Source organism: Parasteatoda tepidariorum, chromosome 12, assembly GCF_982258835.1.
Source record: "Parasteatoda tepidariorum strain Cologne lab strain chromosome 12, Ptep-v5.0, whole genome shotgun sequence".
NCBI classification, from domain to species: domain Eukaryota; kingdom Metazoa; phylum Arthropoda; class Arachnida; order Araneae; family Theridiidae; genus Parasteatoda; species Parasteatoda tepidariorum.
Window position 1 is genome coordinate 4,884,278 of NC_141766.1, and position 15,219 is coordinate 4,899,496.

The 15,219-nt window shown below is 30.5% G+C and overlaps 1 protein-coding gene across 2 annotated transcripts in view; it reads left to right on the forward strand.

Moving 5' to 3' along the window:
- Positions 1-15,219, forward strand: part of LOC107453355 (uncharacterized) — a 41,368-nt gene that overhangs the window by 14,097 nt on the left and 12,052 nt on the right. The window contains exon 2 of one of the 2 annotated variants that reach the window (XM_016070146.4): positions 11,238-11,888. In XM_016070146.4, coding sequence (XP_015925632.3) covers positions 11,238-11,888 — 651 coding nt within the window. The remainder of the gene's footprint in view (positions 1-11,237; positions 11,889-15,219) is intronic. The other variant, XM_016070147.4, reaches the window with a different exon arrangement.

A 15,219-nucleotide genomic window follows, 5' to 3' on the forward strand; every position in this document is an offset into this window, starting at 1 on the left:
AAATCATTAGAAGATTGACTGGGGCTCCACTCTACATCAAGAACGATGCTCTGAGAAGAGATCTAAAATTAGACACAGTACATGAATTTATCTGCCAACTAAATGCAAGCTTCTTTGGAGACGCCCAAAACTCAAAAACAGCAGATTTTAACATGATACTGGATAAAGAGTTAATACCAGAAGCTGGTAATCATAATCCGATTATAAACTTCTTTCTAGCAGATGGCATCCTTTCAAGCAAATTTAATAAGACAAACAGATAGCCCCCCCCCCCTTATTATCAACCATACATACACAAACAAACACAGTCAAGACTCTTGGCCTACAGCGAACCCGGTGAAGGAGCAACCCTATAGGGTCCGATCCGGGCAAGCTGTAGGTCTATTAACGTTAGTACGATGAGCAACCCGGCACTAGCGGTCGAGCACCGGGACGACCGGGTCATCGTTATAACAGAGATACACAATTTGCAAATTATGTAAATATTATTATACTTTTCATATCTCACCGGTATATAATTTTGTATATATTATATTTTTCATTTGTTATTGACTGAAGGGACTTTCCCTGCAATTATCAGACTATGAATTATCTTCAGCTTTATCTTAACTTATACACAGATTTGACTGTAATTTAACAGAGGCTTCGCAGCCAAAACTTGAATCTTTTTCTTTGCCAAAGCTATTTAGTCTCAATTGTTATTTCATATCATCAGAAGAAGGAGTGAGATGTCCGCTTCGCTGGCAGATACTCTGGTACAAAGCATATCAAGTCAAATTTCTTTCTGTTGCATTGATTAAGGTTGCCCTTTGAGCATCCGAAACAGCTGTCTGTCTCTTCAACGTTGTTCGCCTTAGTTATTGCTTTGTTTATTAAACTAAGAAAATTTTAAACAATCATTTAAAAATGCCCATCAAAATTTCACCATTAAAATGTTTATTTAATAATGGAAAAAATATATAGCTAATACATCCGTTTCAGGCTCTAATATTTTCTTAGCAAACCATTCCAACAATTTTATTTCATTAATAATATTAACAAAATTTAAAATTTTTTTTTATTTTTGTGCTGTTATGCAATTTTTCCTCCTGTCCGTCCTAAAACATTTCTCCTAGATATTTCAATTTTTTTTCACCTCTATTTATTATAAAATGTATTTATAATCTTAATTAATAATATCGTAATTAAAATAATAATCTTAATTATCTAAAAAATTTATCCATTTTACCAATCCTTTAAGTGCTGCAGAACTCTATGTAGAATAACTTTGGAATTTTTTTTTTTTTCATTAATGAACATTTTGTGTAAGTAGATTTGAAAAAAAAAATTGGCAGTGATAGCTTTAGATAGTTTTATTTGGCTGTCGATGCCATCATAAGCGTTAGAAATCAGATAAAAACATTCTTTTGAGAGAATAGTAAATTAAAACTATCGAATAATAAACCAAAATATTTCATAATAAAATCTTAAGTAATTTTTCAATGAAATTTACTTTACTTTTTTCATTTTCGTATTTAGCCAAAATTAATTCACAAATGTCTAATTGGTAGAAACAGAATGCTTGTTTCCTAATATTCTGAAGAAAAATAAATACATTTTTGTTTTGTTTATTCATATGGAAGTGGCAGACATTTTCAGTTACCCCTAATATTTATTTAAATTTGGATACTCGGATACTATTGGATATTATTTCAATTTGGATACTTGCCTGACTCTTACAAATAAGCAGCTATTTTTAAGAGTCAAGCAAGGTTGGATATTTAACATTTTTGATTTCGCTGAAATTTTCAGGATATATTCTTTATGTAAAACTATTAGAAGTTTGTTTTTTTATTTTTGCAAGGAAATTTTTTTTTCTTGAAGCTTTGGGAGGGTGCGTCAAAGCTGCTGATTCTCTGAAATTTAGAGAGAAACACATCAATTTGCAAGTGGCAATGCTTCTTGTGAAACGAGACAATCACGACACTAACCCTGATTTTATGTTCCTCTACGTTCACACTATCATGACATAAATACTTTCTGTGGACTTTTGTATCGAAGGTGAAAGATCATTCAATACTGAGACTTCGACTGTTAGAATCTACCAGTCTGAACGGTGAAGCACAAAGATATATAATTCGTTAAATGCATAATTCCATTAACATATGTGATACATATTTGACATGATTTTAAAATTGACCTTAGAGTAGCAAGAAACTGAAATTTTGCACAAATTTCAAGGTCATAAACAAGGTTATTATCAAGGTCATCAAATTTCAAAGTCAAGGGCTTTCGGTTTTAAGACAAGTAGGAAATTTGTTGGAAAAGAAGTATTGCAGAAACACAATGAATTTACAGGCCAATGATTACAGATAATATAGCCCTAAAATTTGAAACCTGAACTTGCGAATAAAAGAAAGAATTATGGGAATGCTTGTTTTAAAAAATGAGGCCCAATATCTGAAGTTCCACACTCACTTTTTCCTGAGATAATCAGCAATAACAATTCAGAACTTACATTTGAGGCAAGGGGGAGCCATCTGGACATATTGTTCCATTCTAATTTTTTTAACGAATAAAATCTCAATCATGTCGTTATAGTTAATAAATTAGAAGTTCGAAAAACTTTTACGAATAAATAGTGCAGTACATAGCTGTGCAAGCAAGCGAAGGTTTACATACTATGGATTTTTTAGGACTAATACATAACTTCCCAATTTTTTTAACACACTGCCCACTTTATAAGTCAAACATTTTTCAACTCCTTAGGTAAAAATTTCTCGAAAAAAAGTTTATTAAATAGTTTTGATGCAATGCAGTTATGATTTTCCGGTTATTTTATTGAAAATTCCTATTGACCAATAAATTTATATTTAAACTTTTATTTAGCCATTTTTTGCATCGAGGCCTTCACGTAAAAATTGTAAATATTTGTATACAATGGAATTCCTTGTATTATCTTTCAACTTTAATTAAATAATCAACTATATATTATCAATTTAGAAATTAAACTACATAGTTTTCATAAATCTTGAGAAAATAATGAATATAATTCGGTAAACCAGTGATCTTTCAATGTTTCTGGTAAATAAAGTGCTAGGTCAAACTTATTTAACAATCAATTCAAACAGTTTTAATTTATAAGTCAACTGTAGAAAATTTTAATTTTATAGAAAAAAAGCATATGAAGAAAGTTTAATACCTTTTTAAGAAATGAAATTTGTTTTTTTAAGGAAAAAAAACGCGTTAAATCAAAAAGCATAATAACCCTTTAAGTCATTGGGCAATATTTTATGAGGTCCCACAAAATTTTCATTAAAATTATGGAGTCCCCACACCAAAAAGTGTAAGAAACTCTGGTATAGATAATAAAGATGAAAAAGAATCATCGTTACATAATTAGTAAAAGGTACTATACTTTACAATTGCAAATAATTATTTGCTGCGAACTTTATTGTATAAAATAACTTTCAAATGGGTTATTTTAAAAATCTAAAACTATTGTGAGATTATTTTCAAGGTGAATAAAATAAAAAAATAATATTTCGTTAAATATTCAGAAAAAAGAAGTTTAAATTTCGAAAAGGAAAAAAAAATTCCTCAAGTTTTCTTGTGTAAAAATTTTCCAGGGTAAAACAGCAAACTGTAATTAAGTCAGTCATTATTTTTTTAAATAATTTCACACCAAATAATTGCTTGAATAACATTTATTGTATGGAGAGTTAAATATGTATTAGTTTTTCGATACAAAACAAACGAAATATTAATGTGCACTTGATATTTGAAATAATTTTCTTACGTAAATTGTACAAATTCATTGGAAAATCTTAACGCCCTCTGAAAGTTCTCCTGGGAAGTGGTAACACTCACATTGAGAACCGAGGATTTAATCAGAAAAGATTAATGAAATTAAAATCAATTTATAATTAACAATTTCAGAAATTTTTAATTCCTCATTCTGAGTATAATTACTGTTTTGAAATAGGAACTTTATTTCCAGCTTCAGGCCAGAACATAACGGAAAATTAAAATTTGTTAATAGTCATAACTATATTTATTTTATGTATCTTTTGTGAAATGATACAGATAGTTTCACAACTTCTCTTGGTTCTTTTTTAATTTTTTCTCGTTTACATCCAACTAAATGGTGTTAAACTTGATGTATCGGCTCAAGGGTAGTGACATATTGTTTCGGTGTATTTTTTTGAGCAGAATCAAATTAAACCTCAACCAAATCTATAGAATTATCAGTACTCAAGTTATAAAAATTTGTATATATAAAAAGTACTGTTTTGCACTTCTGCTTGTTAAAGGGTTTGACATAACTATATAGACAAGAAATGTATTTGATCACAGGTATACTAGAAATCGAATGAAATCGAAATCAAATTGATATAATTAATAGTTTTGAAGTTGTAAGAGTCAAAATGACTTAAAGTATAAAAAGTACAGTTTTTCTCTTACGACTATTTACACATACATTTCTATCTAGTCAGCCAAAACTGTACACGAGAGTGCTTATATAGGAATAAAAAACTCTAAAAGAGTATAAGTCAAAATTTATGCTGTTTTAAAATAAAAATTAAACTTTTCGTCGTATGAGTATAATTCTTAATTCGATACAGCATAAAATTAAACATACAAAAGCTAATTTGCTCAAAATAAGGTATGAAATATTTATCTGTTAATAATAAATTGACTTTTTCTCATTTATATTATTCTAAAAAATTCATATGATCCAAAATTCACTTATCTAAATAGCCCTGTTTTAGATTGTTGTTCACCTCGGGGGAACTCCAGATATTCATATTGATCCTCAAATTTCAGGGCCATAAAAAAACTGTATTCCAATTTGTTTCTGGAATGGCGTCCTTTCCAACAAACTTTCTAATAACCATGAAAAATTGTCTTCTGTTTCTTGCTAATACCCCTTCAGTCGGAATATTTTTATAGCTTCAAGATATTCCCTTCATTTGGAATATACCTTTTAGTTTCAAGATATCTCCTTCAGTCGGAATATGCCCTATAGTTCAAAGTCATATCATTGCGTCGGAATATGCTTCAAGATATCTTATTCAGTTAAGCTTCAAGGTATCCCCTTTAGAAACAATAGCGTCTTCATCATACCAGATAAAACAGAAGTTTTTCTGATGATTATTAATTAAGTTAATACGGATTAAAAATTGATGTTTACCGGACGTCATGTCCGAAGGGCTTAAGGCCATGCTAAATATATGCCACACATGTGTTTATTTTTTTAGCTACTACTCATTAGTTTGTATGCACAGATCTTTGTGGTTCACTGTTTGTACTAGTATATTTTGGTGGTCAAAGTATTAAAGCAACTCATTTCGACCTCTGACCTTTGAAGCAAAGGTCAACTGATAGTATAATGTGAATACAGTAGAAAATAAAATTATGATTTGTGCGTTGATTCACTCGTTTCAAAAAAAAGTATTTCCACTTGTAAATCGATGTGTTTTTCTCAAACTTCTTAAGTTTTGACCTCCCAACCACGAAAATAAAGAAAAAGAAACTTCGATAAAAAATTTAGCAAAAACGTATTAATTTTACATTATGTCTAATAGTTCTAAAGAAAATATCCTGAAGAAGAAACATGAAGAACATATCCTGAAAATCAAAAATATCAAGTATTCAAAACTGCCTGATCTGCCCGAAAAACACTGGCTCTTAATACTAATCTCAAAATGAAATTTTGTTTTAAAAACTGAATGAAAGATGTTTTATTTTTAAAGAATATTAAGGATGTTTTTATATATTTATCTTTTAAAAAATCCCATTATTTTCTTGTTAAATTCAATAATCATATATAGAGTTTACTGTTTTGACCAACCTTACTATCTATTTCCAGGATCCTTGTCAAAAATGTAGCCTAAAAAGTGTTCACATGGGGAGTTGTAAATTAATATTTAACCAAGAAAAAGAGCAAATATTATATTTTTAATTATAAATTCATTTCATAATTTTGCTATAATAGTCAAAAATTTGAATTGTAAGATATGCGACTTTTAAAACATGTATCATCAAATGGATAAATACAAAACTGTGAAATAATTTCTTAATTTTAAATTTCAAAAAAACGAGTTTCTAAATTTTTAATTCCGGAGAATTTTAAAATTTTCATTTTTACAAGACTATAATCGACTTAGTTGTACTTATTTGTACAAGGAAGTCCGATCGTCGGCATCAAAGATTTGAGTTGTCACTTAATGTTTTCTGTACTTCTTTCACTAAAAATGTTTTTAATTACGGGATTAAGTGAAAATAAAGTTCCTTAAGTTTGTCATAAACTTTTGCTTTCAATTCATTCAAAACGATTCATGAACTCCCACTACTATGTTAAAAATTTTAGTGTATCTAAACACCAAAAAATCAAATTTGGAGAAGTTTTTAAAATTGGATTTCTCAGGTACTATTCGACCGATTTCGCTCAAACTTTGTAGTTCGTCATGCAAAATTACATTCTTTAAAATGATGTAAACAATTGTGTACCTTCACAATTCAAATTTTTTCGACCATTAATAAATAAAATAACAAATATTTACCAAAAGTTATACCAAAAATTATTTTTTGCATGGTTTATCTTTAGATAAGGATTAGTGCAAAAGTTTTACAATTTGTTAAATAGTTCTCGATATATGGGGAAACACGCAAAAATTAAAACTAACATTAAGGGGTTCAAACTTTAAATTGCTCTCCTGACCAAACTATTGGGGCCATATTTCCCAGATTGTGGCTACCCCCTATATTTTGGGTGTCAGAAATCCGAATCCGTCGAAAAAAATGTCAGTCGTTTTGTTGAATTAGATGCCAACTGAAACCAGTAGTAGAATTCCAAGTGTAACAGAGGGGAAATCACACAGGCATTTTAACATAAAAAATGTATTAAATATATGTGAAAACAAAAAATTGCGCAGTAATGTGCTACTTTAAGGTGCAATGTTTAATTAAATGGCATGATATTTCCCTGTAACTATTTGTCAAATTTGAAAAATGTCCCCTCTGTTACGTTGCATTTTTTGAAATTGATAAAAATGTGTAAAACAATTGATAAAAATGTGTGTTTTAAAACCCGAATTTCATACAGCACTCTAATTTTACCAGAATTTCTTTTCTCTGAGCATGTAAGCACTTCTCACATCAAATAGGTGAATCTCAGCCGGTAATGGGATTTCAAAAGTCATATAAGAAGATAATAGAATTTTTTAAACACTTTCAGTCCGTATTTAATCTGCAAATTGAAGTGTAATCCATCACAAAAGCATTGTACCATGAAATCTTTCCAAACTACTGAAAGATAAGTCAAGTAAAACAAAGTAAATATTTCTTCTCGGAGACTTCTTATAAGTTAATTCAATCGAAACTTAATTTTATGTTAATTCCTTTCCTGGCAATTAAAAAACGTAATAATAATCCTTAAGAGAAAAAAAATGCGAAAACACAAATTTATGAAGTATATATTTTAAGTTGCGTTTTAAATTTTTTTTTGTGCAAACTAATGTATCTAAAAAAAATTATTTTTAACCTGTGTAAGATATTGTTTATATTTTATAATTAAAATATTTTTTCATCATGCAAAAATTAGAAAATATTTTTTCATAAATTCAGTTTTAGTAAGCGAGTTTTATAATAAGGTTCCGCAATTTAGTACCAGATTTATTTCAAATAAAAATAAAGGTCTAAACTTTCGACCGACTACCCCACTGAAACATTTTCAACGTCACAGACATTATCCTTTATATTTCAAAATAAAATTCATGTTTATTTAAAGGAAAATATGCTTTTGCGTCGTATTTTAATGAAAGCACTTATAAACTAAGAAAAATGAAGTCTCAGCCATGAAATATACTACATAGTAATTAGGAAATTTCATCATTTTATTAAAAAGCTGGCTGTTTAATTTTTGTCGAACAAAACCACCTTATTGAAATTGTATTATTATTATACAGTACAGATTAAGATTTGCAGTAGTTTCGTTACTTTTTAAATAAAAGCCCTTTTAAAAACACTTTTTTTTTCAATCGGTTATTTAAATATTGTTTTTATACAATATAGAATTTCATGATATGTCAAACAAATTGTTTACTAAAGATAGTATCAATGTAGTGTATCTGATAATTTATACTAGGGACTTAAATAAATCCACTATGTAAAATTAATGATTACATTTTGTTTTTAAATTTAACTTAATATAAATTCAGCTTAATCTAACATATATTTAGCAAAATTTGCAAATATAAAGAGCTTAAGAATGTTACATAAAAGGTTTAAGCTTAAATTTAAGTTTAATTTTATTGAAGCATACTTTATATAATTAATTCTGTAATAGAGTAGCAGAAAAATTTCTTTATTTTTTGTCTTTTTATCTTCTCTTAATTCAGCTTTTTAATTTTTAATCAGGCCGACTGGCCAGTGTAGGGGGCAGGGAACTGTCCTTGCATCAGAAAGGTTCTGGGTTCGAATCCCGGGCAAGGCATGGATATTCTTTCCTTCTCTGTACTATCTGTCCTCACTGTGGGAGCGACGTTGGCCCACCTAATATGGTGTCCCTGAAAGAGAGGCCAACAAAATCGCCCTGTATATGCCTGAATTAACGGATGTTAACACAGGTGGACATTGGAAAGTTAAAAAAAAAATTTAATCAAAACAATTTTAAATTTTTTTAAAAAAGTGAGTTTTAGCGAAATGAAAAGAAAATTTAGATAGAAAAATAATCTAATAATCTTTAGATAGAAAAATAATCTGCAGTGTTTACTGCCGTGTTGGTGGATTTCTTCTACCAGGTATAAATTGTGTCAGTACTGTCAATTAGGCATATTACCACGATAATAACGAAAAGTCAAAACTAACGTTTTTTTTTCTTCTAATTTATCCTTATAAATTGATAAAGAACATAAAGTTCAAGTTTGACATTTCTATTTTGGTTGGAACGTGTTATTTTGCATTACTGTGAGTTAGTGTGATTAATCCTAGCTTTTCCGATAGTTACAAAATATTAAAGTAATCAAATTATCAAGTTACAAAGTAACTATTTTAGTCTTTCTTTAGAATCTGCTAAACACATGGTCAAAATTTGTGATTTCTCTCTTGTCAAAAATACATTACATATTTACCATTGCTGTCAATTAGGCAAATTACTCCTAATTACACCCTAAAATTACAAAATATCGAGATAAAATCTTTTAGTTTTTCTATTTTTCTCATATGTTCTGAATATGTAACTTCTATCTTTGTGAAAACGTGTTATTTAAGTATTGCTGATCATTTAGGTTAATTACCCCTAATTACCGCAATAATAAACAAATATCGATATAAACCTTTTCTTAGTTTTTTCTATTTATCTCATAAGTAACACATGAACCGCGATGACTCAGGGGATAGAGCGTTCGCCTTCCAATGAGGTGAACCGGGGTTCAATCCCGGCGATGGCTGGTCGATACGAATTCCGCATCCGACTTGCACCGATCACAATGCTGCCGTGAAATATACTCAATGGTTGACGGATTATGGGTTAGAGTCCCCTTGCCGTCAGGCTAACCGTGGAAGGTTCTCGTGCTCTTCCTCTACATGTAACGCAAATGCGGGTTAGTTCCATCAAAAAGTCCTCCACGAAGGCAAATTTCACCTAATACTTGATCCAGGAGTTCCCTTGTCTTCAAAATTGGGTTCAAAATTACAAGGCTACGGAGTTGAACATTAGTAGTCGTAAACCCAAAAATTGGGTCGGCTGTTCAACGACGGTTATAAAATGAAATAAGTAGCACGTGTTTCAAATATAAGGCCTCCAACTTTTTTAAAAACATGTTATTTTGCATTACTGTATATTTTGGACCAATTATTCTGTATCCTGGTAATTTCAAAATATCGAAATGAAACTTTTTTTAGTTTTTCTTGATATCTGATAAGGAACCAAGTCTAATAAGGAACCCATTAACAGTATTTGAGATCTCTATCTTGACAAAATAGTCAAAGAGTGAAAGTAACAAGAAGAGGACCCTGTAATTATGTTTATTAAGAGAAAATATGATTGGTCAGATTTCGTAACCTAAAATATCTCCAAAACCTATAGTTATCATATTTAAAGTTAAATCCTCGAACTGTTCAAAAGATTGTACTAAGATTGCATCAAATCGTGCTTCGTTTTTTATTATGAGCTCATTACAACCAAAAAAAAAACAACAATAAATCACGAATTAATTGATTAGCACTTTCATCGTGACGGACGAGATAAGTCGTATTCCAGGAATATTTGGATGAGGTAAGGATGAGGTAACTCGTGTTCCGTGAGTATTTGTTGTGCACTAGGGATAAGAAAACTCGTCCTCTACATAAGGTTTAGTTATATTGTTTCAGCGTGCTCAGAACGAATTCTCAAACAAGTTTTAAAGAAATTTGCATTTTGTTTCATAGCACTATAGAAAATTCTTAGCTCAAAGGGTGGGACGTTGCTGCGACGAACGTGTTAAAACCTCTATTGAAATTATATTTTAAACAAGCAACTTTCAGATAAAACTTTTGAACGAGAAAAAGTTGGGGGTTTTTTAATTAAAGTTCTCTTGCTTTTATTTGTAATAGTAATTTTTTTTAAGTAGAATATGTTTTCAGTTCATTTATGTTGCAGATTTAGCTACGTGTAGTTTGAAAAGTTATCTTCAAATCTAAGCAAACAGGCAATACCTGAAGTTATTCATGACTCGATCTAATATTTTTGTGATTACACAGCAATATTAACTTTCGATAATTCAGACTCGATTTAAAGCTTTGAAAAATTACTAAGACTTAATATATCAGATGGCTACGGGAAGTAACTAAATTTATTTATTACTCGACCTAATATTTTAACGAGTACAGTGAAAATAACTTCAGCTGCTTCTACGATAACTTGTGAATCAATCTATTATTTTTATAGTTATTTTGCTTTGAAACCCTGCTTTAATTATTTTTCTTATTAAATTTATACATATTTCATTTCGATCCAATATTTTTATGATTACACAGCAATATTAACTTTCGCTTATTCAGACTCGATTTAAAGTTATGAAAAATTATTAAGACGTAATATGTCAGAAAGCTACGGCAAGTAACTGAATTTATTTATAACTCGACCTAATATTTTAATGAGTTCAGGGAAAATAACTTCACCTGCTTCTGCTATAACTTGTGAATCGATCTATTATTTTTATTGTTATTTTGCTTTAAAACACTATTTTAATTTTTTTTCCTATTAAATTCTTCAGGTTCAAATTGGAAACACAAATGGAGCAGCTCTACTACAACTACAACTCTCCCTTACGATGATGTACAATTGCAAGTTGAAGTTATTAACAATCACAAATCAGGCAAGAAGCCATCAACTATAACTGATGTACTAGGTGATCGTGTTAAACATCCTGATATAATCAGATCTTCAGCAGTGAGAGTTTTGGATGCCCCATCTCATTTAAAAACAACAATTAAACACAATAAAATCATAGTTATTCAAAAAAGGAATGATGAAAATTTAATCCAACAGCAAATACAAGCTAATGATATTAAAGGTAACTTTTCAGTTGCTCCAGTTATGGATCCTTGGTCAAATATTCCTATTCCGTCTCCCCCTTCTTGGACACCTAATAAAGACAGGCCTATCAAAAGTGGATCACCCGGTTTTCCAAGCAAAGGAGGATTGTCAATTAATGGAGGATCACCTCAAACGGTACTTCCTAATTTGCCGTTCATGCCTTTTTTCAATTCACTTTTCAGTAAACCACTTTCACCTGCAGCTTTGAATACAGGTATGCAAGGTATAAAGGCTATGCAAGGGTTTCTACGAAATTCTCTTTTGGGAGCTATGTTCTGTTTTTTGCCGAGTGCCTTCATTGCACTAACCCTTACTGCAACTCAGAGAAGTAAGTTAACACAACATTCAGTTTTTTCCAGATATCATTGAGCAACAAATTTTCAAAAAACTCCTGCTTCTAAGATAGTTCTCAATGAATTTTTAACGGAACGAAAGTCATCATAACGTGGGAGGAAGGGGGAAATCTAAGAATAATTTTTAATCATCGATCATCTTATCATTTGAAGTTAGAACAAAGATTTTTTTTACTTAAGTCTCTTTTTTTTATAGTAATCTTGTTGATTTTATTCCCCCTTTACCAAGAAACAAGCTTAAATTTTTTTACTTGCGCAATTAGTTTTACTTTTATCTTTCATAAAAATCAATTTACAATATACACTACCCTACAATAATGTAAAAGACACTTTCAATTCTTAATATTTATTTGAATATCTCAAGAAATGTAATTTTAAAAGAGCTTCTTACATCTTTTTTTTCTTCTTTTTTTTCTTTCTTTTTTTGGTTCATGCAAGTTTTCATACTTAGCATCAAAATTTAAATCATTCAGGGGTTTAAGGGACCAACTATAAATTCCAAAAAACAGGCATTTTTGGACACCCTATGCAGAAAGCCAAGAAATAAGCTCGTAATTTGTATCCGTTACTTTGGTTATTGCAGCATAATAATATTTGTGTTATACCTTTTACCCCTCTTAGTTTTCCTTTAAAATGCACAAACACTACGTCGAAAATTGCTTGAAACTTTTTACGTTTTTAAGAAATTTAAATCAGATTTTTTCCCATTAGTTGCCTATTACGATTCACTGCAAAATTATGAAAAAATAATTTTCATTTTTTTCCGCGCATGCGCAGTACAAAAGAATTACTTTAAATATTCATAACTTGCTCATTTTTTAACAATTAATTTTTCAAATTTTAAAGCAATAATTTTGTAATTAATTTTAAATTGCTCTAAAAATTGTTTTTTGATTTTACTGAATGTTTTTAAATTTGTAACAAAAAAATATACCGCAAAAAAAAAATTTCCTTTATAAAAATGCTTATATCTCCATAAATGTTTAAACTAGATTTACGAAGTTTTACGTAGTTATTGCAAGTAACAACCAAAGTAATTGTTGCAAGTTATTGCTTGATTTTCTGTTCAAAAATACTTATTTTCTTTCGAAATTTATTGTCTGTCCCTTAAGCTCTTGAAAGCTTTAAACTTAATCGCAAAGTATGAATATCACATGAACTAAACGCTTCTAAAGTTACCAAATAGTTTTTCAAGTATTTCGTGAGAAATTCAAAAAAATATCGAAAACTGAAAGTGTCTCTTCCACTGTTGTAAGGTAGTGCTCACAGATTTATGGATTATTTGTTAATGAAACTTATACATCGTTCTACTTTAAACAATTTAAAAAATTCCTATACTGAATTATTATTATCAACTAGTTATAGAATCTTCTATTAGGGTATCATAACCGCAGTTCAAAAATCGATCTGTACTCTTATATAAAACTAAACTCAGTGGCTCGACAGCCCATACTGGGTCAAGGCCTACCGTGCCCATCTCAGTTTTCTTGACCTTGGGCTCTGGGTTGCAGGAGCAGATGTTCCGGTTAGGTGGTTAGCCGAACTCGAAACCCTCATTGCTTAGTTCCCAAGCAAGCTTGATACTCATTTATCGACCCACTGAAGGGATGAAAGGCTTAGTCAACCTTGCCCGGTCCGAGGGTTTAACTCAGGACCTGTGGCAAGGGAGCGCAAAGCGCTACCACTCAGCCACCGGGCGTCATACTGTTATATAGATGATGGATAATTTCGCTATTGTTTTAATCTAGCACAATTGCTTTCAAACTTAGCAGCAAAGTTAGACTTCAATTTACTAGTATTAAGAGCTATAGTATTAAGAGTTATAATAAAAAGCTTTCTTAACAAAAAAAATTAAGGTGATTAGGTGAAAAATTCATTTAAAATGCAGTTGTTCATTAAAATTCCGGAACCTTCTGCCTTACTACGTTGTACCGTTGCTTTCCGGTCCGGCTACACTCCTGAACACGAATATAACAACAACAACAATAAAAAATTTAATTGGCTACGCTTTGTTTACTACTTACGCATTGTTTATAAAGTGTAACTTACACAGTACATATTAGAAATGTCTTAATAAGCTTCGAGCTTCCATACAGTGTATTTACCAATAAGTTTTTAATCGCATATGACAGAAAAGATTTTAAAAAATTGAGTTGTGAGAGCTTTTCAGAGTATGTTTTCCACAAATGCTTGCTGTGGTTATGTGAAAACTTCTTTCATCGACTTTGTATAGTACACTTCTTTGAAAAATTCAGCAAAATTGCCCCCACACAGAAAACAAAAAGTATAACCGGCATCACCGTTGAGCTTTCGGTGACTTCCACTTCCTTCCTTATTTCTCCTGGATACTGATTCTGGCGAGTATTTCTCCTGGGGGAATTACTCGTTATTTTGAACAAAGCAATCTATTCTGGTTAGACAATCCGATCTTTAAAGAGTGAATCTCATTCTAAGAACATGTTTCTTTGAATCTACGACCCGTTTCACGCTGATTCAGGGTTCGTCTCTCAAAGAGGTAACCCAAGTTCGAATCCCGGACATGGCTAGCCGATACGAATTCCGCTCCCAACTTTCACACACTGCTATTAATTTTAACTAAAATTGAATACTTTCAACGCCTCCCATAGAAGAAAGCCGTGCATCTCTTGCGTGACGTCATGAAGTGTAAGCCATGTAAGTTCGCTGTAGCCATAAAAATCTTCTTGCAGCTATAGCACATTTTGGTTAAGATTAAAACAATTGAAGTTAACCTATTAAATATATTTATGTCATTAGTTGATACATTTTTTTCATCAAAATAAGTGCACATTATTGTTGTTATGCTTACAAATGTCATTAAAACACATTGTGAAACTGAAAATAAAATACGATTATAACGTGTGTTACGCTAAGTGTTTCTGAACTGCTAGTATATGTTTATGTAACGTAGCGTGGCATGTGGTATGTGAGACAAAGAGAAGAACTTTTATTTTAAATTTATGCAAATAATTTTACTTAAAATGCATGCTAGTATGAAAGATATCTGAGCGTTAGTTTCTTCCAACTTTCTGCTGCTTTAAAAAAAAAATAAGTGGAATCATGGATCAGTGTGTATGCAAAATGTTTTATCGCAATGTTTTGAACCATTAGCACATGTTTATTATTCAAAATAGGCGCTCTTCCAAAATTAGTGTCATTTTTGCGTCATCACATGCTGGTATGAAAGATATCTGAGAGTTGGCTTTTTCCAATTTTTTGCTGCACGAAAAAAGAACTTTATTTATTAGAAAGTAGTGAACAGCGTGAAGCACTTTCACACCAACTGTA